Consider the following 20,618-nt stretch of genomic DNA (forward strand, 5'->3'; position numbering starts at 1 on the left):
AAAAATGCAGTCACAGCTCAGGCGCGATTTCGACCTGCACTCCAAGCCTGGTGATGTCTTAGCGTCAGGACCTGAGACTCACTCGCGAGCTAACAATGCCTCGGCAAACGAGCTAGGCCTCCTAGAGGAAGTTAGAATAACCGCCTTCGGAGCTCTCTTCGAGAGTTATGTTTCTCGCGAAGCATCACCAACCGCAAGCGATATGTCCTCCAACGTGACAATGTTTCCGGGCGTCGCGCTCGTCACTGGGGCAGCTTCAGGTAAGAAATCTAGTTCTAGTCACACAGGGAGAGACTCTATGCATACTTGAAGAATACGAAAGGATGAGCCAGGAGAAACGTGCCCAGGAGGCCGAGTTTTTATGGAAGTGTGGAAAACACTGTTGGCAACAAAGCTCTTGCTCACATGACAACTCGCACGCAGGAATCGGCCGCCAATGCGCCCTGGCATTTGTCGCTGAGGGGTGCTCGCGCATAGCCCTGATCGACCGAGATGAGGATGGCATGTCAGAGACCTCACGGCTCTGCAAGGAGACGGCGCGGCTGACGCGACCCAAGAGCACGGTGAGCACCTTCATCATTCCCTGCGACGTGTCACTCGAGGCCGAGGTGGCCGTGGCGCTTGACTATGTCGTGGAGGAGTGGGGGCGCATCGACTACGCCGTCAACTGCGCAGGCGTGGGCGGCACCGCGGGCCCATCGCACCGCCAAGCCGTCGACGAGTTTGACCGCGTCACGGGGACCAACTGCCGCGGCACCTGGCTGTCGGCCAGGGGCGAGATCATCAGGATGTTGGATCAGGAGCCCCTCAAGACGCACGACGGCAGGAGGGGCAACAGGGGCGTCATTGTTAATGTTGCGAGTAATATGGGCCTGGTGTCGAGACCTGAGTGCCGTAAGTTGTCATTTGGTTTTACTTCTCTTGTCTCTCCCTCATGTTGTTCGGCAGAAGTGCATGCGAGTGCAGTGCGAGTACTGATGCAAAGTCGTAGCAGCCTATGCCGCCTCCAAGGCGGCGATAGTAAGCCTGACAAAGAGCGATGCCATCGATGTAAGTGTTCTCTTTGCCCAGGTTTCTCATGGATGCCTCTCTTTCTTTGCGCGAGACTGAATTTGCTGTCCTAGTATGCCAAAGAAAATATCAGGATCAACTGTGTGTGTCCTGGCATAATCAAGTGAGCCCCTGCCGTCCTGGTTTTGCTTGATGCTGGCGGCTTATGATTAACAACATATCTATCTTCAGAACACCAATGACGGCAGATATCAGAGATGGTGATCCCCAAGTACAGAGAGCCCCCATGCGACGCATGGGCACGGCACAAGAGGTCGCCGATGTTGTCATGTTCCTGTGCAGCTCCAAAGCAACATTCGTTCACGGAGCAACGATTGTAAGTTCTTGATTTTTGCTTCGATACCCCTGATGTGACCGCATATAGTTGCTGACTTCTCGGGCTACAGTGTGTGGATGGCGGATACACCGCATGTTGATATTCTTCTTGTCATACTCCAATCGGCTGTAAGAGATATAGGCGTATGATCGCATCCAGGGTTACAAGATTATAGAGGTAACTAATGTGAGCAACCAAAACACACCTGTATACGCTGATGGGCGTGGCCGATCCGAATGGGGTTACTATCATAACTCGACCTCGATAGGCCTGCTCTTTAAAGGGGTATCATAATATAGTAAACTAGCAACATACCGCGCGACGCCACTGCACAAGTCCTAAGCGCTGATGACCGTGTTTCCGACTGGCCTGTGAGCGCAAACGTTCTCACCTCATCCCCGACTCCTTTGTGATACGTGGGCAGTAAGCCCATCCTTCTAAGACGGTGTGTTGGGCCCTCCTTTGCTTTTACGCCGTTTGGGCTTGGGCGGACCACCCGTTTTGCCCGTCTTCTCGCTCTTGGCGTCTTTACTGAGGGGACTGTTGTCTGGCAGTGTCTTCAGCACAGGTAGGGTAGTATCAGGCCCACTCCCGATGGCCTTCCCCTGCTGCTGGCCAGGTACATTGAGCCTTTCCTTCCGACCGGTCGACGAGAAATGGAAATCACCAGGCTTCCCCGTGATGGGGTTCTCATCCATGTATTCAGTCCCGTAATGGGTGTGAATCGCAAACGACTCTTCGGCCAGCTTTTCGTCTGGGTCTGACCTGTCCGCATTCTTCGCGGCGGTCATCGCACTACTGGTCTGGCTCTCAGGCATCGGCGTGGCCTCCTTGGATTCGAGACCGGTTCCCCGTGGCCGAGAAGTTAGGGAATTTGTCGCTGGGGTTTTGTAGCCATGGCCCAGGGCAGGTGACCACTTTTTTATCGAATCGGCAATGGGGAATGTCTTGGTAATGGATGAAGCAATCGAGGCCTGTAGGGGTCAGTTTGTAAGCTACCAAAGGCGGTATTGGGACGTAGATGTGAATACTACAGGGGCGTGGAAAATGAAGACCTAAACTCACAATGCGGGAACTGAGGATGTTAGCCAGGCTGGGCGCCATGTATATATTCTCACCGACAACAAAGTAGTCGGAGTGAACCTCTATCTCGTCTGGCGCCGGGAATCCGTTAGAGCCCTTAACCTTCCTCCGCGTCTGCTTCCGGATGACCCAGACGCCAGTGCCCATGCCTGGTCCCGTCTCGGCAGGTTCCTGGGCGACAATGTATTCGAGACCTGACATTTCACGAAGTCGGGCTTCGAAAGCTTGCCTGGTTGCTATGATGTGTAGCTGCGACTGGTTGCGCACGGCTTGACTGAAGACGACGGCATTGTTGGATGTGGGATCGAAGAAGGGCGAGGCGGCGAAGTAGTAGAGGATGGTGTTATCATGGATGCCTCCGAACTGCATAACATGTTCCATGGAATTCCACTGTATTTCGTCAGGTAGCGACGTGTCCGGTTTGGCTGCCATCTTTGCGGTTGATATTCACAACGTATCCCTTGCTAATAGTGGATGTGTTGCGATATGCTTTGTTGTAGATTCTGAGGTGCCTTGGAGAGTTTTCGCGACAGGGTTTCAATCAATTGATGCGAGGCAGTCCCCCACGTTTCCCAACCTCGCTTTCGTCACTGTATCCACCACGACAACCAATAGCACAGCGGTTAGAGCTACCAGACCCACCTGTTCTTTAGTGGGGATTCCACTTGTGCCTGCAGGACGGGAAGAGGCCGTCGAAACACAGTCAATCCTTCGCAGAACCTCAATGTACAACCTACCTCCTTGAATAACCTTGACCGGCTCACAAATAGGGCATCCAATTAATTTTCACAACAAAGTCTCCCAAGTTTCCCGCATGTAATCGGCCATCGGGTAATCACCACAAACGCCGTCATGGATCTGCTCTCGACGGTCCGAAAATCAGGCTCGCGCGGAGGCGTCAATTTCAGCTGGGAAGAGGTCGCCACATCCACACACCGCGAAAACTATCTGGGACACAGCCTGAAAGCACCCGTAGGCCGGTGGCAGCAAGGACGAGACCTCAACTGGTACGCCAAGGCCGACCCATCGCCAGCGGGCGCCCCAACAACAGGCGAAGAAGGCGACGAGACAGCGGAGGAGAAAAGAGCGCGCGAGCGGCGCGAGGAGCTCCGGAAGATTAAGGAGGCTGAGGAAGACGCAATAGCGCGGGCTCTCGGTCTTCCTGTTCCGGTCCGTGACGCGTCGGGAGCAAATGCGACAGAGGTTGGCCCTTCGGCCAGGATGGGTGCCGACACTAAGGGAGGACTGGTCAAGAACGAGGGGGACACAGAGGCGCGCCAGAGTCGGAGGAAAGACGACCGGGAAAAGCGCAGGCACAGGGACTCTGACCGGCATCATGGAAGGAGACACCACCATCGCGAGAGGAGTCGATCTCGTGACCAGAGCCGCGAGAGGCATTCGAGGAGGCGGGACGAGTCAACTGAGAGATCATCTCGGCGTGAGCACCACAGGAGGAGACATCGGAGTCGAAGCCGACGGCGGGATCATGGAAGGGATGGGGATGCCGGCGCAAGGCGTTCAGACCATGACGAAGCCGCAGACAATGGGCGCGACAGGGGGGCAATAAGTCGGCGAAGTAGGAGTCGCGAAAGGCACAGGCCGCGGTCCAAGGAGAGGCGAAGGAGTCGTAGTCCACGAGGTGAGAAATCACGCGAGGATCGTCACCAAAGAGGTCGTGATGGGAAATAGACTGTTTAACAATGCCATCTCACCTTTTTGTGATGGTGGACAGTTAATTTGGAATGAATAGCATGTAGCCTTATGGCATTGTCTTGCCCTCGGAGCAAACGATTGTGTATAATTCGGCGCTAACTAAAAATTGGAGATTGAAAATTGAAAATGATGAAAGACTTGTAAAATCAATTGTGACCTCTGCTACTACAGTAAGGATATTGAGGTCACATGAGGCTCAGCTCGATTGTTATGGACTTGATATATCGGGTTTCATGGGAAAAGAGATGCTTCAGTGGATCGGCTCAACGATTGGACGGATAGTGGGGTAGCGAGACCCTTGCAGTTGGGTCAAGAGGGTGGGTGTCATGTTTGGTTCCGGCCTGGGTACCCCAGGCGTCATGCAACCTACTTTACTCCGAACGAGCTTGGGACTGAAACTGGTCGTGTTGGCGTCTTTGTTTGTCCTCAACGTCAGCTTGACCTTTGCAGGACTGCTGCCTTGTGATCGACCTTTTGCCCAGCCACAGAGTGCCTGTTGGGTGTCACTGTTTTATTCTTTTCAGGCTGACCACTAGGCTCCGCGGGAACGGAAGGCCAATCAAAGAGCTTAGTAATTACGCCTTCGCCTCAGGCGGGCTTGCTGAAGAAAGCATCGCCACTCTGGCATGCCGCATGATCCTTAAACATCTTAACTTCCTGTTCTTATATCAATCAGTCCTCAATTGGAAACCTACCGACGGGTATCTTGAAGGCTCAACAATGTGCTAACAAAGTCCCACCGACAACTTCAACATTACGAATCCGATATCAAGATGGACTATGCGAAGCTGAGGGACGCCGCCCTCCAGCACGGCGAGGACGAGGAGGCTGTGACTGTCGACACCCGCGCCCTGATCGACAAAGTTTTGGCGCGATATTCTGGCGAGTGGACGACACTGCGAGAACTGATACAGAATGCTGCCGACGCGCAAGCCACGACTGTCAAGGTCAAGTGGGAGACGCACCCATCTACATCTGTACCCTTGCCAGCAACCACGAACCAGACTGAGCTTCTGAAACACGTCATCACGAACCACACACTGAGGAGGCTGCTGGTGACAAACGATGGACAACCGTTCAACAAAAATGATTGGGCTCGCCTCAAGCGTATTGCCGAGGGTAACCCCGACGAAACCAAGATCGGAGCGTTCGGAGTAGGTTTCTACAGTGTTTTTGCAGACTGCGAGTCACCATTCATCAGCTCCGGCAATGAGGCTATGGCATTCTATTGGAAAGGGAATGCCCTTTTTACAAGGAAACTGCAGCTGCCAGAGGGTCAGGGCAATGGAGAAACTACATTTGTTCTTGACTACCGCAACGACACCACTGCACTACCGAATCTTCTCTCCGTAGCACAATTCCTGGCTACAAGTTTGACGTTTGTCGCTCTTCAACGCATAGAGTTCTGGATCGATGACTGGAAGCTTCTTTCCTTGCACAAGAAGACCTCCCCCAGTATTGAAGTCCCCATCCCTCGTGAGCTCGAGACTAGGACTAAGGATGGGCTCATGCGACTCACCACTGTGGAACGCGTCAGTACCCAAATCGACGCAACAGCCATGAGTGTGCTCGGTTGGAAGCCCAAGGCTGCATCTGCGGCGAAATCCAATGACACATATGGATTTAACTCATCAGACATGCCATCTCTCCGAAGCTTCTTCAGCCGTCTCACTTCGTCGGCGTCACAGAGCGGCCTTCGTGGGAAGCAAGCCAAGGAAGAAAAGCAGACATCTGAGCCTGTGGTTGAGGACTTGACAATCACTTCAACCTCGAGTGTCTTCCTTCGGGTTACTTCCGCAGTAATTACTACCAGTGTACCAACATCTTTCGCAGCCGAACTGGAACGTGCGACTAAAAAGCCCCCACCGAGAACCACAAAGCTCTCAATATTGACGTCTTCATATGACGAAGCCCAAGCATCGAAGAACTCTAACGATGACTCAAAGAACACCGTGGACGTTTTTACTTCCGTGCTACCTAGCAAGAAACCCGGGGGTAAAATCTTCATTGGCTTTCCCACCACCCAAACTACTGGTGGTGGCATGCACATCTCAGCGCCTTCTGTCATACCAACTGTGGAACGTGAGGCCATCGATCTCAACGCTCGATGGGTGCGTAGCTGGAACATTGAGATGCTTCGCGTTGCAGGTATCATGACGCGACTAGCATTTTCAACAGAGATGGCCGATTTGCAAACAAAGGTACAGAGGGCGGTTAATGGAGCACAGATCACTACTGCAGACATATCAAAGTTCATCCCGGAAGCGCTACACATACTCGAGACATACACATTCAGAGATTCAACTCCGAGCCAATATGTCGCTCAAATTATCAAGGAGTCATTCTGGACCGCGTTCAAGAAGGCCTATATCGAGGTATTCTCGAGTCGCGGCGTACTTCTCAGTACGAAGGTGCGGATGGGGTCTGATGAGCTGGCAAAGTTCGTAGACGGCATCCCTATCATTATCAAGGAAATGGAAGAGGCGCCATTCGTAAGAGAGTTGCGAGAGTACGGTTTGATCGATGAGATAACTGTTACAGACATTCGCAAAGAGTTGGAGGCAAAAGCCCTCAATAAAGATCAGCTCGTTCACTTTTTAACTTGGGCAGGCAAACGAGCCGTCACTGGCGAGTTGGATCCTCCCAGCAGACAGACCCTGCTAGACGTAGCAATCGCGACCATCAGTGAAGGTGGTGACCAGGGCGAAGTCATTGCGTTGACCACCATAAGGAACTATCTGAGCGCCAACAAGATTCCAGCGAGCCTACCGCTCCCACCAACGACCTTGCCTTATGCGCTGACTTGCAATATTCCCGCTGCGCATCTGGAAATGCTTGGGTGGGAAAAGCTGGAGATTGTGCCTTGGCTCAGGTATCTGCTTGAGAGTGCCGGCTCTAAGGACGATGAACAGAACATTACCAAGTCGGCCAAATTTGCGGCGCAAATTCTCGTCGTGCTATCCAAGAACTGGGAGAACTTGAGCCAGCCGTCCAGGAACTCTGTCGTCTCTTTGTTGCAGAACAAAACCGTTGTACCCACAAAGATGGGGATGAAGAAGCCGTCAGAGTCTTTTTTCCCCACCGTGAAGCTTTTTGACGATCTGCCGATTGTTCAGGGATGTCAAGGAGTCAAGGACAAGTTCTTGGTGGCGATAGGTGTCAGGAAGACGCTGGACCTCGAGACCATCTTCACGCGCCTCCTTACCCCTGAAAAAGAGGGTTCGTCGAAATGGAGTCATATGGAACTTATCAAGTATCTTGCCTCAGTCAGAGATGATATTCCGCCAGAAGATCTGAGGAGGCTCAAGGAGTCGAAAATTTGCCCGGCCGAGGCAGGCCCAGCAGGCATGGAGCCCACCAAGGGAACGCATCAGCTGTTCAAGGTCTCGGAACTTTTTGAGCCCAAGGATACATTACGCACTCTGAAGTTACCAATCCTTCAATGGCCAGGTCCGCCTGGGAGCTTCAGGCCGAGCAGCCCGGAGGGACGATTTCTCTTCAGTCTGGGTCTGAGGCCCCATCCTTCAGTACCTGAGCTTGTCGAGATGATGGCTTCGGATGACCCATCTATGAGGGCTAGCTCAATGACTTACTTCATTGCCAATCACCACATCAACGGTTATGCATCCTTTAACATTGGGGCGACCAAAAGGGCAATATTACCTATTCAAGGTAATGAGAAAGCGTTGGTCTCACCATCTGAGTGTTACGCGGATGAGGGGGGCGCCGTATTGGGCTTCAACATTATCGCCAAGAACCTGCAAGTTCACGCAAGCAAGTTTGGTGTGACTAGGGATCCTCCGATAACGGTATGCGTGAGCAAACTCGTCACCAAGCCTCCTCACGACCGGCAGTCGGCCATGACGCTGTTCAGGTACTTTGCGACTCGGCTAGGCGACCTAGGTGGGAACCATCTGGCGAAACTCCGAGATTCCAACATCGTACCTGTGACGAGGACTGAACGGGGTAGTCTCAAGGGAAGCAGCATTGTAGTCATGCTCAAGCCACAAAACTGTTACTTGGGAGGCTCCTCTACCTACAGCGACATATTCGATTTTGTCGATTTCGGCTCCGACGCCAATGCCTTCTTGTTCAAGTGCGGCGCCAAGAGCGAGCCGACGAAACCTGAAATTGCTCAGATGGCGTGCAGCGAACCCGCTCGCCTTCTCAGCATCTTGCAAAGCCCTGAAAAGTACCTCAATTTACTGAGGACTCTTGCCGAGGACATGGCCACTATCAAGAGAGATAGGGAGCTTTGGGCCAAGATGAAGGTGTCTGCTTTCCTACTGGCCTCCAAGGAGATTGCATCCACAAAATCAAGCAAGGACATCGATGCCGATGAAGACGAGGCACCCATCAAGCAATATCAACTGGCCGCTCCTGGCCAGATCGTGGTCGTGGACGATTATATCAGTTACCGACTTTTCAAGGACTCGTTGATGTGCGCGCCCGAGGAGGATGCACTGGAAAGCTTCTATCTTGCGCTTGGATCGCAGATGCTAGGAAATCTAGTTCAGGAAGATCTGAAAGTCGGACCTCACAGTGAGAAGCAAGAAGGGGCGGTTTGGCTGCGCAAGCACGTTCTGGAGCGCTCCAAGTTATTCTTATACGAGTACACCAAAACCAACAATCATGCCATCAAGCATGACGTGAAATGGCTCGAGAAGAACCTGATGGTTGAGGTTGTTCGAAACGTCGCGCTTCGAAGATCACTTCGTGGTCAAACCCAGTCTCATATGGAAAAGCGATCTGCAGCTAGTGTACAGACTCGCAACGGATGGGTCCTCTATGTTGCTGCAGAAGGGCGCCCTGACATGTACCAGGTCGGCCAAGCGGTATGCCACCTGTTGCTGACACGCCCGAACCAGCAAGCCTATTTCTTCTTCGAGCCATTCCTAAAGCTAGATCTACTCGACCTTCGTGCACGCGGCTACAATGTGGACCGTATCCTACGAGCAAAAGCGGCAGAGGCTAGGATTGCAGAGGAGGAGCGACGAAAGGCACTCGAGGAGGAGCAGCAGCGCATTCGCGAGCGGGAGCAGGAGTGGCGTCAGTCTGGGGCAGCCCAGGCAGAGGCCGCAGCTAGAAATCAAAGACCCAAAACCCCTGAGCCCCAAATGCCTGGCTCCTTTGCGGTCGACTCGCCCGACAGTCCCCCACATTCACTCCCTCCTCCCCAGGACACACGCAAGAAAGGTCAGGGACTCTTCTCGAACTGGTCCAAACGGTTGGGTTTTGACCGAGAGAATGATGAGGGCCATAAGCAACTGCAGAACCTGATAGACCAGCCAAAGGTTCCGGCGCCGCAAACCGGGTCTGAAGGCGGCGCCCCCGGTCCCTCACAACCTCCAAAGGACGACGGGCGTGTCACTTCTCCCGCAGTCGTTCAGCAGAATCTTCTCAATGCCATCAACTCGACAAGGGCGCACGACTCGAGGACACTGTTTTCACCACCGCAGACCAACGAGGTGAAAGAACAAGCATCGTACTGTGACAGCACGGCTGCACATGACCTCAGATTCGTGGCTGATGCTCCCCAAGGGATGCGCGTCTTTGTCGCCAATGACTTGTCTATGGACCAAGGGAAGTTTCTCGAGGCTCACAGTCGATCCATCACGACGTTTGAAGGCGTACTCCGCGACATTGGGACTATTTATGGCCTCGCTCCGACAGTGTTGCACATCTTCTACGATGAACGAGGCAATACTATTGCCTTTAACAGCAACGGAAGTGTGTTTTGTAACCTGCGTTTCTTCCTTCAGTTGCATGCTGAACGGATGGGGTCTGGCAACGGCAGAACCGAGGCCACGACGTGGTGGTGGGTTGTCATCGCCCACGAGCTTGCGCACAATTTAGTCCAGCCACACAACTCAGATCACAGCTACTACACCGAGTCTTTTATTCAGCAGTTCTTCCCCAAGATGATGGCCAAGGCAGCACAATGGAACACCAGTGCTCCCGCTGCTGCTGCTGCTGCTGCTGCCCCATCCACTGCGAACGCAGGTGGCAATGGTCAGCATTCGTTACCTCCGCCGCCAGCGTATAGTCAACAGGCGCCGGCGAGGAACAGCCTCATTGACCTTTGATTTCCTTACGGGGTGTAAGATATTCTATGCTTTGTTTATGATGTCGGTCTCCGCATAGTCTAGCCTCTGGAGTTGAGCGAATTGTTTGTGTGCGGGATACTTTTCATCGCAGATCTTTTTTATATGCACATACATCGGGTTGACCTTATTATTTGCATTTCCCCTACTCTTTCCACCGATTCATAGACTTATCCTTTCTCCTTTTCCTCCCGTCATAGCAGCGCGGGGTTAGAGTCGCATTGGCATTTGCTGCCCTTCTAGATGTAGAGTGTATTCAAACATATATACATATTGGACTTGGCATGAACTACATTATATCGACTACTTGCAGCTCGAAAACTTGCGCCGCACCAAATCTGTTGCTGATTGTTAACAATCATTGTGGTGTAACCATGGATTGAATCACGTCTGGCATGGGGTTTTTTTTTTGGGCATCACTCGGTCAATGGGCTAGTTTATAAAGAATCAATTGCCAAAGGTTTAGGTATAATGAGAGCAGCAAAATAATCATACAATTTTTTCTGGGTTGCAAAAGAATCGCTAAATCAGTAGCCCAACCTTGACGTCGCTAGTAAAATATTGCAGGAAAACAAAACACGGCTAACGATTCGCTCCTAGTAAGGCCCTCAGCCCACACCGGTACCAAAAACTCCAAGCGCGCCATTCAGGTGCCCGGGTCTTCCCTGTTTTCACCGGCCTAAATTGCAGAGTCAACCTCTTTACAACCTGGCAGGGGTGGAAGCGGGCTCTTCAAGGGCGGCAGGCTTCTGAGCGGCCAGCAGCAGGAAGCGCGGGCAGACGTTCTCGGGCCAGTCCGGGTGCTTGCGGCGGGCGTCCTCGGTCGATCCCCACTCGGCCATGTCCTTGACGACGAATCCGGCGGCGACCAGCATGTTGAAGTAGCTGGCCATGGTGCGGTGCTGCTTCTGGACGCCGCCGTTGAGCCAGGTCACCTCGCGCTGGCCCTCGGAGAAGTAGCTGTCGACGGGCCAGAAGAACTTGGAACCACTATCTTGTGCCGCCGACCCCTGGCCGCTGCTACTGCCTGTCGCATTCTGGGAAGAGACGGCGGCATCGGCGGCGGCAGCGTCTTCCACCATGGGCCGGAATCCGGGGACGACGGGGGCCGTGTACATTGGGTGCTCGATGGAAAAGACAAAGGAGCCGCCGGGCTTCATGGCCCTAAAGACGCGGCTCAGGAGGGCGTCAAAGTTGGAGACGTAGTGCAGGGCCAGGCCGCTGATGCAGACGTCGACGGAGCCGTCTGGCATGTCGAGGTTGACGTCCTCGAGGTCCATGCGCGCAAACACTGGCGGCTTCTTGTTCTTGTTGCGGTTGTCGTCACCGGCAGCGAAGAGGGCCTCGGCCTTCTCGCGGGCGCGCTGCAGCATGTTGACCGAGATGTCGTACGCGTTGACCTGTGCGGCGCCCTCGCTGGCCGCCCAGAGGCTGAGGATGCCGTCGCCGCACCCCAGGTCGAGAACCCGGCGCCCGGCGACGGGCGGAAGCATGCGGTAGAGAAGGGGCCACTCGGAGGCACCGGCCAGGCCCTGCTTCATGCGGGGGAGCTGGGCGTAGTTGTGGAAGAAGTCTTCCGTGTCGTAGATGTTTTGGGCTGCGGAGGAGGACATGGTTGCTGCTGCTGAAAGAGGGGGCTTTGATATAGGTCTAGACAGTCCTAGTTGCGGCTTGGGATATTGATGGGTTATCAAAAGGTCGTATATCCGGTCAAGTGCTGGAATTGCTGTAATAAATATCCGGGTCTGGCGCCTGAGTGAATATCAAAAAGACAAGTTGTTGTATGATATGCAGTGACAGGCTAGATAGATAATGTTTGTGTTTCTTGATTCCGGAGTGAATTGATGAATTGTGTCTGTCCATTAGCAAAAGTATGGAGAGGAAGAGAGGGGACGAGAGGTGAATTTATATTCAACAGTGACGATGGCTTCAGCCCTCGAAGCGAGCTTCGTTCCACCTAGAGCAATGGTATTGACACTCGAACAAACTCATTGTCCCTCGAACGTACCCCCTCCGTTGTACCCACCCCATGAGGTCCAGAACAAAGACTTTGTCGGTTGATCAGGCTACGGCAGTCAGTCAGACCAATGCGCTGAGTGCGCATGGCAAAAAGCCTCCCCCGGTCTAGTGTCCGGTCGTTGGTGATAGCAAAGGAAAGCTGTGATAGCTCCAGTCATGGTGGCGTCAGTCGAAGTGCACATCTTCCTTTCTATAGCCCCTGGGCAGATTTCAGCTGAAGATTGGCAAAGTAAGATTTGGTACACAACTTCCAGAGCTTTCCCCAGAAATATGCAACGTCATGTCTATCGACAGCACGTTTTCGCCAAGTGACTTAGTTGACTCGACTACTCTTCGAACTCACCAGGCACTACGAGCGAATGGATGAAAGACGGATCTAAGTTCATGCTACGTGAACAGAGGCTGTAGACTGCCACTTGAGATAGGGATGCCTTACTGGTTCATAACGCCGTGTCAAATGGGTGCACTGGCATTCGCAGCTCCAGACCAGTGCACGTGCTAATAGTAGGCCCTTCTGGTTACTGCAAGCTCGTAGATCTGTGATGATGCTGTGACGGCGGTTGTTTGCTAGCTGGACGAGTCGTTCTACCGCCATCGATAGAAGCTCCGGGGTGGAGAACCCCCTGTGAACAAAGACTTTGTATTCTGGCATCTGCCTTTGTCTCTTAGCGGTAGTTTAATGTTCTTGGCGGCAGTCCTTCTCGCGTGGCGAGACAAAGGATAATCAAGCAATCCCGGTAAGGTCCCGCGATTCCTCGCCGTAACGTCGACGCTTGTGCGAGCCTAATGCAGCCTTGAAGCAAGGGAAACCGACTACTAACCTAAGATAGGCTATAAGTGACGATCGAGAAACAGAAGAAAAAAAGCAGTGATGTCAAACGCCGTTACGCAGCGAGCGTTCCCGCATGGCAACTTCTTTGCGTTGTATTGTAAGGGAACGCCCCTTTTTTCATGCAACACAAACTTTCGAGGCGACAGAGCCCTAAAGGAAGGGGGTCCCGTTGGCGTCGCTAGACTGAACCAATGCCAAGCGGGGATTGGCGAACATGGAGGAAGCATCTCATCTTGGTCATGTGTTCTGTGCTGTACCTAGACAGGCAAGACAGGACCGTATGTTTCAAGCATGCTTGTCTTTGAAGAATCAATAGTCTAGGAGAAAAAGAAAAACAGGAGTGTTAACTCTGATGCAAGGGATTCAAGACTTTGGCTCATCTTTCTCCACAATTCCATGGAAGTGAATTTTGCCAGTGCTATGCAATTCCCACTTCAGGAAGGTCGACGTCTACGATGATGTTCATGATTATGTGACCGACTGTGATGCAACGAACACGTATACACGGGAAGTTGGCTCGGCTCGTAACAAGCCTGGCGAGCGACAGACGATATCCAAAGGCGAGACGCACTTCCGTCCCGTGAATATGGTAACACCCTTGTCGGCTGTATCCTGGTCACGCCCATCGATCAATCCATACACCAGGGCATTGGGCCATTCTGGGTCTGGGTCTGGGTCTGGGCTTTTGCTTGGTAGCCTGGGTAATCTTGAGGATTGCATCGTGACACGCTGAGGGAGCCTTGGGAGCCCCCCGTCGACCCCATCAATTTTGTGATGGAAATCGTATCCCTTGCTTGCTGCGAGTGCCAACATGAATTCCGGGGTTTGCTGACGATTGGCACCCGATATGGATGAATCCAGTAATGAGCTCGTCGCCATCGCCACCGCTATCAAGTCCCCATGTTGGTGTCTGGAAATCGATACGCGATCAGTTGACCGTCAAAAAAAAAACCCTTGTTTCTGTTCTTGTTCCTCGGTTTTCAGTAATGTTCCACACGATACGGCCAGGCAAGGCGTGCCAAGACGAAAATACGAAGTACCGTACGCAACGCGGTGCAGGGTAGCAGCATGGTGTACCGGGGGTTGTAGAAATGAGCCGCGCGGAAAATAACAGCTTGGCTTTTCACAAACAAGGGACAGCAGCCCCGCGGTCAATCTCTGGGTTAGTGGGTTCTCCTTTTGTTGTTCAATATGTGGGTAATTGCGCGTTTATCTGGTAAACCACATGCCACTGTCAAACGCTTTTAGCTTTAAGGTTCAGCCTACGCATCGGTGCGTGGGCCTAATAAACGTTCCAATGTTCATTAGTGTCGTCAGCTAGGCCTCTGCTCCAGTCCTGTGCTGGGAATGGTTCAGCAGATCCCAAAGGCGGCGGCGAGAGAAATGCTAATGGCGTGCCTGAACTAGGATCTTTTGCCGCTTGCAAGGTATAATTAGGTCGATTTTGAAAGAAGGAACATTTTGCGTCGTATAGCCACCATAGCACTGTGTTTGTTACCTTCCTTACCTGCCCGGACAGCAAGGGAAGGGAAGAAATAGAGGACAGGATGAAGGTGGAGAAGACTGCTAAATGGTTGGCAGTTGGCTAGTCAGGTAGCATTGGAAAAGTTCACAAGGTTTGTGCTGCGAATTGAGGCAGTACGATCCGACCAAAATACGATCGCGGATCGCTTGTCACGAGTCGTTGCCCTTTTCCCCCAACCAAAATATCAATCCATCCATGCATTGTGGATGAATATATAAGAGACACTTCAAACTCTCACTGATTGACAGAAGTAAATCGTGCAAAGTCTTGGGGTGAGGTAGGCAGCCCGGCCCTGCTTATATACCCATGGAAGTAACTATACGTAAGATATGTATCCAGCCAGTGTGTGAGAAGTTCCGTAGCTCATGAGCAAGAATATTCTTTGAACATACCGCACGTGTTCTGCGCGCCAGGCGGTCTAGTTTCCAGAGGGAATTTGCAACTCGATGGAGCCAGTGTCGTGTCATCAAGTTGAGCATGCCTATCAAAAGTATGAGTCCCACCCTTACCCGGGTTCCGGCTTGTACCCACGACCCGATACTTCAACATACGTGGTATAAATGAATGAATGGCCCATGCCGAGCGTTCGCCGAATGAATTCCGCCGAGTTTCGGCTTCCTCCTGAGTTTGTTGTTGTCAATTGACCTTTGGAATGAGGGGCGCTTGTGGGGCAAGCGAGGGTGCTGCACCTAAATCCGACCCACGCGTTAACGTAACATGACAGCTTGAGGCTGAGCTTTTCATGGCCAGCATGGGTCCAGGTAGCTTAAGTAGGCAAGGTAGGTACCTAGGTAAATACCTTACTTACCCCAAAACCCACAAACGAATCACGTCAAACTTGCGTAAGTAAACCTGAGTGACGGGTCCTGCGGATGTCACTTTTTCGCAATTTCTCTCTGGTATAACATGGCAAAATATTCGCTCAATAGCTATGAGACGTCATTGTGTGAAGCCGCTGAATATCAACCAAGGAATAGAAGTCCCATTAGAAGCACTGGGGCATCAGCATCGGTTGCCAGTATTACCAGCCGCCAGCAAGCGTCGGGCTGGATGGGTCCATGAGCTTACCACGTATAGTACGACATATTCTGGCCTCTCGGCGTGAGGGGAAACCCAAAGAAACAAGGTGACACTGGCGCTTAGCAGAAAGAAACAAACGGTGTCAGATATTCTGCCATCGTTTTACAGTATGTGAAGTAGGGTAAGGTGAGGTAGGTACCCCGGTTACCTTATCAGGTCGCGAGACGCCAAGAGCAGCTCATTCTAGACTAGACTTGAAAAGCATCACTCCATCCGAAGATTCACGCTACGTGGTAGGGTGCGTACCTAGTATGGGTAGGCCCCCGTCGACTAATGCCACTGGCAAAAGGTTGGTTCAATCCCTACTCTGCTTTTAAGGAGTATGGTACAAAATCTCTGAACCTCTTTTGTCATCTTCTCCACATATTGCTATCGAGTAAATTTTGGAGACTTGCTTTGCACGTTGACCCGAAACCCACAACGACATAGGTACGGCACGGCACGGTGTTCTGGATGTACTTGTATATTCAAATGAGCCTACCTGCGGAAGAGGTTATCTTTCAGAAGGGCGATTTGTTTGAGAAACCGATGGTACTTTAGTACATGTACAGTAGTCGGTTTTACCTAGCAAGCATGTACATAGAGGCTCTGGCCCATGGCTCTAGACCAGAATCCCGGCCAACGCAGTCGGTGGATCAAAAGATGCGGGGTGAGTTTGGTCTTCTCTCAGCACAGTCCAACAAGCCAATTCATTTGCCCGCTTACACCAAGCATGGCAGGAACCAAAGTAATTGGCGTGGCCCCTCTACAGGACCCCTCTCAGACCCCTCCTTGCCGACGATCCCGTATGGAGCTGGTAGCAATGCCGATAGTGGTATGATATGATTGATTTCATCCATGTACCAGTGATACGTAAATTACAAAACTAGCCGGCAAAAGGGGCTGCACAGGTACCTACCTACCTACCTTGCCAGCCTACCTGCCTTGCTACCTTACCTAGCTCTCGGGATCAGCTCTTTGCGTACGAGCTGGTCTGGCCCCAACTTGAACTCGGGATTCGGCGTGCTGCTCTGTGTGCCCCTTGCCGGTCTGTCCTTTGTAGTTTCTCCTTCGGTCTTTGGATACATTGCCCATTCTTGCACTCCTACACAAACTCCTGACCAGGACTCAACCGACAGGGCCCTTGACCATCAGCATAAATATTAAGACATCCGACCCTCCAGAACATGTAGGTATTCCTTTCTTTCCCATCACCTCAATCATCCTTCACACACCTTTTTCAATCAGCCCGAGAACTCCTGGTTGGGTTTTCTGCCTGTTCTGACAGCTACTTGTCATCGCATAGCCCGTTCTTTGCTTCCAGATACCACAAGCCTGGGACATTGATTTCCCAGCAACTCTTTCAAAATGGTATTATTAGCCTCCTCACGATCCCTCGCGCGTTCGCTTGGTCCCCTTGCTTCACGCTCTCGAGCTTTTCAGAGCAGTGCTGCTTCCCGTTCCCTCTCGACTGCCACCGCTCGCGGCCAGGCCAAATCCACAACTCTCCTGAGGCCCGCGGCCGCCACGAGGACAAGCAGCTTGTTGTCGACTGGTTCGTCCTTTCGTATGCTGACAACCCAACGCGAAAAGGTCAAAGTTCTTTTGGTTCTCTACGACGGCGGACAGCACGCCAAGGATGTAAGTGTCAATTTTCCCATTGGTTACCCCTCTCTGGTTTTTTATTTTTTATTTTTATTTTTTTTATTATCCTATATCCCGCCAAGAAGAAGCATGATAGCAGGGCTCTTGACTCCGCCAGCTGCAGACTGCCTCACACACCCCCTCAATCCTCTCCAAAGACTCCAATGTCAGTCTGCTCAGCCCTGGCTCCGAGTCCAGACCGTCGGGTGCCTGTACTGCAACGCTTATAGGGTTTGCTTGGCATGTTGACAAGGAAGAGGCAACGGGTTGTGGGGTAGCTCGGTGACGACACTGCGGGGGTCCCTTGGCATGCTAGATCGGCGGCGATATGTCGGGATTGGAAAACAGCCAATGGCCTCAATCGAGGTCCTGGGATGATCCGAACAACCTGGCCACCCAGACCCGATCATGTCTGCGGGGCACGCACTTGATGTTTTGAGCTATGAAAGCTTTGCCAAGCCTTGAGAGTGCATGCTAATTTGGATCGCGTACCCGAATCAGGTTCCTGAGCTTCTTGGAACAACCGAGAACGAGCTCGGTATCCGCAAGTGGCTCGAGGACCAAGGGCACACGTTGGTGACCACCTCGGACAAGGACGGTGAGAACTCGACCTTCGACAAGGAGTTGGAGGATGCCGAGATCATCATCACCACCCCGTAAGTTGCACTCTGATAGCTTCTTGTTTGCACCCTGAAACATTTAATAAGAACCCCACAAATATCTGACAACACAATGCAGCTTCCACCCTGGATACCTTTCTGCTGAGAGGTTGGCTCGCGCCAAGAAGCTCAAGCTCACCGTCACTGCTGGTATCGGTTCCGACCACGTCGACCTGAACGCCGCAAACAAGACCAATGGCGGTATCACTGTCGCTGAGGTTACCGGCTCCAACGTCGTCTCGGTTGCCGAGCACGTTCTCATGACCATCTTGGTCCTCGTCCGTAACTTTGTCCCCGCCCACGAGATGATCCAGGCCGGTGAGTGGGACGTTGCTGGCGCCGCCAAGAATGAGTATGACCTCGAGGGCAAGGTTGTCGGTACCGTCGCTGTTGGTCGTATCGGTGAGCGTGTCCTGCGCCGTCTTAAGCCATTCGACTGCAAGGAGCTGCTTTACTACGACTACCAGCCCCTGGCCCCTGAGGTTGAGAAGGAGATTGGCTGCCGTCGCGTCGACAACCTCGAGGAGATGTTGGCCCAATGTGACGTTGTCACCATCAACTGCCCCCTGCACGAGAAGACTCGCGGCTTGTTCAACAAGGACCTCATTTCCAAGATGAAGAAGGGTAAGTGTCACCGAATCCAGTGTAACCGGCAACGCCCCGGTAGGGCCAGCTTAGCACATACTAAACATGTCTCGACTCAATAGGCTCATGGCTCGTCAACACCGCCCGTGGCGCCATCGTCGTCAAGGAGGACGTTGCCGAGGCTCTCAAGACTGGTCACCTCCGCGGATACGGTGGTGATGTCTGGTTCCCCCAGCCCGCCCCCAAGGACCATCCGCTCCGCTATGCCAAGAACCCCTTCGGTGGTGGCAATGCCATGGTCCCTCACATGTCGGGTACTTCGCTCGACGCCCAGAAGCGCTACGCTGATGGTACCAAGGCCATCCTGGAGAGCTACCTTAGCGGCAAGCTTGACTACAGGCCTCAGGACCTTATCGTCCACGCTGGTGACTACGCCACGAAGGCTTATGGCGAGCGTGCCAAGATCACCAAGGCATAGAAATGTATATATAATGAATGAATGAATTTTATATTTTCTGCACCATGCACCACTTCAGAACTCTCTTTTCTTTTTTTTTCTTTTTTTTTTGCTGTTTTAATCACCTAGACTAGTATTCTGATGCAACCCCAACTGCTGTGACCGCACCAAAAGGCCCCTGTTAATAAGTACTGTGTTTATCTAAGATTACCGCACGGTATCAATGTACGTAATTGTTTGCAGTGGTCAAAACTGAGAATAAAACCTAACTCGATAGTCAACAATGCATATCAAATAATCGATAATATCAAATCAGAGCAACCAGCATTCGACATACAGTCCTTGGGCGCGCTCATGCCACGGCTTCGTCCATCACTGCTATGGAAAGCCAGTCAAATATCCCCGGATTTGGCAAGGCTTCTCCCGGTATGCAGAGACATTCCCTCGGCGTTGAATGAGCTACGGTGGATCCGCGACCATGTCCAATCTTTACCTGCGCCGGAAACCGGCCGATACCATGATCGACGACATCGCCATATTATAGTCAGACACCTTTGTATGCGCCGAGGCCTCGGTGAGCCTTTACAGTATTTGCTAGGCACGCAGCCCTTTGGGAACTTGGACATACTATGCAGGCCGGGCGTGTTGATTCCTAGGTACGTGCGAGTAAGTGACCGGCAGTGTGGTCTTATCGGTTTTTTAATAATTCGCTTTTATTTTGCTTCTATACCCATTACTTTGTGTTTGTGCCCCACCTAACCCTGCAGCCAGACCAGAAACCGAGGCCTATACAATCCATCTGGCGGATCAAATCCGTTCAGGGGTACTGCCCGCCTTGGGATCTCCCCATGATGTGATAAATCGCGGCGGGCTCCGAATCCTTGATATATGCACCGGCACCGGATGCATCCCTCTCCTGCTGGGGTCTCGTCTGGCTCGACGTGGGTTGGTGAGTGAGGTCCGCGGCGTCGACATCTCCCCCAGGGCTCTACGCCTAGCCCGAGACAATACCGCCCATAACGGGGAGCTCCTGCGAAATTGCGAGGCACAGTTCCAAAAGCTGGACGTCTTCGCCGTCGAGGATGCTCACACAGCAAGCAGCCTGGCCGAGGACGGCAGCTGGGATGTGGTGACTTGCAACCCGCCCTACATATCAGAGGCAGGTTTCGCACGCGACACGACCCGATCCGTGAGGAACTTTGAGCCGAGGAACGCCAACGTCCCAGAGGAGCGGGACCTAGGCGGGTTGTACGGCACAGTTAGGCCCGAGGACGTCTTCTATGCGCGAGTGCTGGACATGTGTCGAGAGCAGCTGCGACCTCGGGTGGTGTTCTTTGAGGTTGGCGACTTGGAGCAGGCGAAAAGGGTCGCTGGTATGGCTTTACGGGATCATGCCCAGGTTGAGATTTGGCGTGATCTGCCTGACGTTATGCCTGACAGTGATGATGGATTTGCCAGTATTAGCATTGATGGGGTGACCGTGGCCGCCAAGGGGAGTGGCCATGGTAGAGGCGTGCTGATCCAGTATCATGGTGGAAACGGTCGATAAAG

The 20,618-nt window shown here is 52.6% G+C and overlaps 9 protein-coding genes across 9 annotated transcripts; 7 read left to right on the plus strand and 2 right to left on the minus strand.

The window, feature by feature from the left end:
- Nucleotides 1-202: 202 nt before the first annotated feature.
- On the plus strand, nucleotides 203-1,487 carry MGG_04039 (oxidoreductase; the record flags this gene model as incomplete). The annotated part of the gene is made up of 6 exons (XM_003719755.1): nucleotides 203-260; nucleotides 424-894; nucleotides 992-1,050; nucleotides 1,125-1,174; nucleotides 1,243-1,387; nucleotides 1,458-1,487. The coding sequence occupies 6 exons, from the start codon at nucleotides 203-205 to the stop codon at nucleotides 1,485-1,487; spliced, it is 813 nt and encodes a 270-aa protein (XP_003719803.1).
- On the minus strand, nucleotides 720-3,008 carry MGG_04038 (uncharacterized protein). The gene is made up of 2 exons (XM_003719756.1): nucleotides 2,453-3,008; nucleotides 720-2,361 (listed from the first exon to the last, which is right to left on the minus strand). Exons 1-2 carry the CDS (start codon nucleotides 2,900-2,902, stop codon nucleotides 1,825-1,827), a joined length of 987 nt encoding a protein of 328 aa, XP_003719804.1. The 5' UTR covers nucleotides 2,903-3,008; the 3' UTR covers nucleotides 720-1,824.
- Nucleotides 3,009-3,186: 178 nt separating this feature from the next.
- On the plus strand, nucleotides 3,187-4,325 carry MGG_12133 (uncharacterized protein). Its single transcript, XM_003719757.1, has one exon. It carries the CDS (start codon nucleotides 3,323-3,325, stop codon nucleotides 4,157-4,159), a length of 837 nt encoding a protein of 278 aa, XP_003719805.1. The 5' UTR covers nucleotides 3,187-3,322; the 3' UTR covers nucleotides 4,160-4,325.
- Nucleotides 4,326-4,573: 248 nt separating this feature from the next.
- On the plus strand, nucleotides 4,574-10,604 carry MGG_04037 (uncharacterized protein). Its single transcript, XM_003719758.1, has one exon. The coding sequence runs from the start codon at nucleotides 4,957-4,959 to the stop codon at nucleotides 10,267-10,269; it is 5,313 nt and encodes a 1,770-aa protein (XP_003719806.1). The 5' UTR covers nucleotides 4,574-4,956; the 3' UTR covers nucleotides 10,270-10,604.
- A 384-nt stretch (nucleotides 10,605-10,988) lies between these two features.
- On the minus strand, nucleotides 10,989-12,279 carry MGG_04036 (methyltransferase domain-containing protein; the record flags this gene model as incomplete). The annotated part of the gene is made up of 2 exons (XM_003719759.1): nucleotides 10,989-11,884; nucleotides 12,276-12,279. 2 exons carry the CDS (start codon nucleotides 12,277-12,279, stop codon nucleotides 10,989-10,991), a joined length of 900 nt encoding a protein of 299 aa, XP_003719807.1.
- A 1,073-nt stretch (nucleotides 12,280-13,352) lies between these two features.
- On the plus strand, nucleotides 13,353-13,871 carry MGG_17705 (uncharacterized protein; the record flags this gene model as incomplete). The annotated part of the gene is made up of 2 exons (XM_003719760.1): nucleotides 13,353-13,416; nucleotides 13,555-13,871. 2 exons carry the CDS (start codon nucleotides 13,353-13,355, stop codon nucleotides 13,869-13,871), a joined length of 381 nt encoding a protein of 126 aa, XP_003719808.1.
- Nucleotides 13,872-15,414: 1,543 nt separating this feature from the next.
- On the plus strand, nucleotides 15,415-15,768 carry MGG_17706 (uncharacterized protein; the record flags this gene model as incomplete). The annotated part of the gene is made up of 2 exons (XM_003719761.1): nucleotides 15,415-15,442; nucleotides 15,593-15,768. The coding sequence occupies 2 exons, from the start codon at nucleotides 15,415-15,417 to the stop codon at nucleotides 15,766-15,768; spliced, it is 204 nt and encodes a 67-aa protein (XP_003719809.1).
- Nucleotides 15,769-16,879: 1,111 nt separating this feature from the next.
- MGG_04034 (formate dehydrogenase) lies at nucleotides 16,880-19,297 on the plus strand. The gene is made up of 4 exons (XM_003719762.1): nucleotides 16,880-17,363; nucleotides 17,868-18,022; nucleotides 18,105-18,649; nucleotides 18,733-19,297. Exons 1-4 carry the CDS (start codon nucleotides 17,091-17,093, stop codon nucleotides 19,086-19,088), a joined length of 1,329 nt encoding a protein of 442 aa, XP_003719810.1. The 5' UTR covers nucleotides 16,880-17,090; the 3' UTR covers nucleotides 19,089-19,297.
- Nucleotides 19,298-19,447: 150 nt separating this feature from the next.
- On the plus strand, nucleotides 19,448-20,616 carry MGG_14921 (uncharacterized protein; the record flags this gene model as incomplete). Its single annotated transcript, XM_003719763.1, has 3 exons — nucleotides 19,448-19,493; nucleotides 19,612-19,723; nucleotides 19,839-20,616. The coding sequence occupies 3 exons, from the start codon at nucleotides 19,448-19,450 to the stop codon at nucleotides 20,614-20,616; spliced, it is 936 nt and encodes a 311-aa protein (XP_003719811.1).
- Between the last annotated feature and the right edge of the window lie 2 nt (nucleotides 20,617-20,618).

This window comes from Pyricularia oryzae, chromosome 6 (assembly GCF_000002495.2).
Source record: "Pyricularia oryzae 70-15 chromosome 6, whole genome shotgun sequence".
NCBI lineage: Eukaryota > Fungi > Ascomycota > Sordariomycetes > Magnaporthales > Pyriculariaceae > Pyricularia > Pyricularia oryzae.

Bases quoted from the DNA above. Each gene is read 5' to 3' on its own strand.
- MGG_04038 (XM_003719756.1), bottom strand. From the start codon at position 2,902: ATGGCAGCCAAACCGGACACGTCGCTACCTGACGAAATACAGTGGAAT. The intron at 2,362-2,452 runs GTGAGTTTAGGT...TGACCCCTACAG, and splicing joins ACATCCTCAGTTCCCGCATT to GCCTCGATTGCTTCATCCAT.
- MGG_12133 (XM_003719757.1), top strand. From the start codon at position 3,323: ATGGATCTGCTCTCGACGGTCCGAAAATCAGGCTCGCGCGGAGGCGTC.
- MGG_04037 (XM_003719758.1), top strand. From the start codon at position 4,957: ATGGACTATGCGAAGCTGAGGGACGCCGCCCTCCAGCACGGCGAGGAC.
- MGG_04034 (XM_003719762.1), top strand. From the start codon at position 17,091: ATGGTATTATTAGCCTCCTCACGATCCCTCGCGCGTTCGCTTGGTCCC. The intron at 17,364-17,867 runs GTAAGTGTCAAT...TACCCGAATCAG, and splicing joins GCGGACAGCACGCCAAGGAT to GTTCCTGAGCTTCTTGGAAC. The intron at 18,023-18,104 runs GTAAGTTGCACT...AACACAATGCAG, and splicing joins GAGATCATCATCACCACCCC to CTTCCACCCTGGATACCTTT.